General features: G+C 46.0%; 3 protein-coding genes across 9 annotated transcripts in view; 1 reads left to right on the top strand and 2 right to left on the bottom strand.

Annotated features, from left to right (window-relative positions):
* Window positions 1-1,918, bottom strand: part of LOC109534156 (dimethyladenosine transferase 1, mitochondrial) — a 179,795-nt gene that overhangs the window by 151,076 nt on the left and 26,801 nt on the right. The gene's annotated exons all lie outside the window — the stretch shown is intronic.
* LOC109534106 (elongation factor Tu) overlaps window positions 1-1,918 on the bottom strand; it is a 37,604-nt gene that overhangs the window by 18,502 nt on the left and 17,184 nt on the right. The window lies entirely within an intron of this gene.
* Window positions 1-1,918, top strand: part of LOC109534105 (talin-1) — a 26,541-nt gene that overhangs the window by 9,616 nt on the left and 15,007 nt on the right. For 6 of the 7 annotated variants that reach the window (XM_048667534.1, XM_048667536.1, XM_048667537.1 and 3 more), the window contains exons 10-12: window positions 1,106-1,342; window positions 1,399-1,620; window positions 1,674-1,882. In XM_048667534.1, the coding sequence (XP_048523491.1) occupies window positions 1,106-1,342; window positions 1,399-1,620; window positions 1,674-1,882 (668 nt within the window). Of the gene's footprint in view, window positions 1-917; window positions 932-1,105; window positions 1,343-1,398; window positions 1,621-1,673; window positions 1,883-1,918 lie in introns of all 7 variants that reach the window. The other variant, XM_048667535.1, reaches the window with a different exon arrangement.

Genomic DNA, 1,918 nt, shown 5'->3' with positions numbered 1-1,918 from the left:
AAAAATTGTGGTAAAAATAGTTTGTTCTTTGTTAAAGGCGACGCTAAATATGATATATTTCAGATATGAAGTTACAAAAGTAAATCAGATGTAGTCATTAATAATATGAGCTCAAATTTAAAAATATAGGTTTTACGAACAACTGTATGAGCGAACAAAATAGGTTGCCCAGAACAGCCGAGGTTTAACCAAAAGGTACCTAATGATTAGTGTGCACAGAACACATATGTATGTTTCTCAGAATTTGCAGTATTTCACTAAGAAAGTGGTAGATCAATTTGCCGTTTTAACGTTGGTTTTAATTCGTTCGGTTTGTATCGTTTGTTTGTTTTTCTATAATTATGTATTTAATTGTTTTAATAACAGTCTTTGTAAAAAAATCCCAGCGTGCATTCGATTTCTAAGTTTTTTTGCCGCATTTTTCCTTATGGCTGCCGACGCCCTTCCAGTCTAGTCTACCCACTTTTTTTGCGTGGATTTTCTGAAACCACTATGATGCCAGCACAAGCAATAGCTATTCGTTTCTTGCTTCGCATTTTAAACACTTAGTTTAACTAATCTGCCTCTGCCCCGACCAGATCTTTCAGTTCACTTGAAATACCACGCGCCAGACCAAGTCTGTCTGAAGCGTAAGATTTCACTCCACTAACGGACGGATTTGATACCTCCAATCCCACAGGAAGAATCGGCACTCGTGCTTGGTATGTTAATTAGTGGATAGGAAAAGATTTAATTCGTCCGATCTGGATCTGTCCAATCAAATCTCTACCTATCTGAACTGTACGGATAATCTGCCCGTGTATGGGGCGCTATTGGGAGCATCCCAACATTGCTGGTCCTATGATTTATTTTTGATATTGGCATGACTTTGGGTACGATTGTCAATTATTCGGCTACTTTGTTTCATGTCTCGCAAGGCCCGGGTGACAGAGTAGGTACATACATACATCTATTAAAGTAGCATCTTCGAGCCCAATCTGCTTCATTGCTGTACAAAGAAGCTTCATGGCACACTACAGATTTCAAATGATCACTAATCTCACTCACAATACAACGTAAAACTGGAGAAACCCTTCCACAATGATCAGAATGGAACCGTTTGCAGTCTCATCGGGACACCAAGGTGCATATGCTGCTGTCCGAGCCACAGCGCGCCCTCATCTCCACCATCGAAGCCACCCACACTAAGATCAAAGAGTCGGAAATCGAACTGGAAACCAAGGCGCAATACCCGGAAATCGGAAGCGACGCCGCTGCCAAGAAATGGAAGCAAGTCACCTTGGACACCAGCAAGCAGAACGTGGGAAGCCAGATAGCTGCCATGAACGCGGCCACTGCCCAAGTAAGCGTCTTTCTATGATGGCACCGACCGCGCTAATGCAACCGAAACCTTTTTAGGTGGTTACTTTAACGCTGGCCCAAGACGAAGTGGACCATCACGCGGTTGGAGCGGCCATTACGACCATCGGCAGCAACCTGCCGGAGATGACGCGCGAAGTGAAGAAAATCATCGCCTTCACCGACGACCAAAACATGGGCGACAAGTTGCTGGACGCGACGCGGCACCTGTGCAAAGCATTCAGCGATCTGCTCAGAGCAGCCGAGCCGGAGTCCAAGGAGGTGAGCAACTCGACCGCCCATTAATCCACACGTTTTAACTGACCGCTGTTCAGCCCAAGCAAAGCCTGCTCAATGCGGCCTCGAGAGTGGGCGACGCCAGCACCCAAGTGTTGGCCACCATTGGCGAGGACACCGCGGAAAACAAGGAACTACAAGACTTGCTCATGTCGCTGGCTAAAGCCGTGGCCAATACCACGGCCGCTTTGGTGCTGAAGGCCAAGAACATTGCCTCGACCTGCGATGACCAACAGACACAGAACCGGTAAGTGGCGCTCAATGGGGTTATAGATTGGAAACT

Source organism: Dendroctonus ponderosae, unplaced genomic scaffold (genome assembly GCF_020466585.1).
Source record: "Dendroctonus ponderosae isolate FM_Combo_2020 unplaced genomic scaffold, Dpon_F_20191213v2 Dpon_F_20191213_6, whole genome shotgun sequence".
NCBI lineage: Eukaryota > Metazoa > Arthropoda > Insecta > Coleoptera > Curculionidae > Dendroctonus > Dendroctonus ponderosae.
This window is presented reverse-complemented; position numbering and strand designations above follow the sequence as displayed.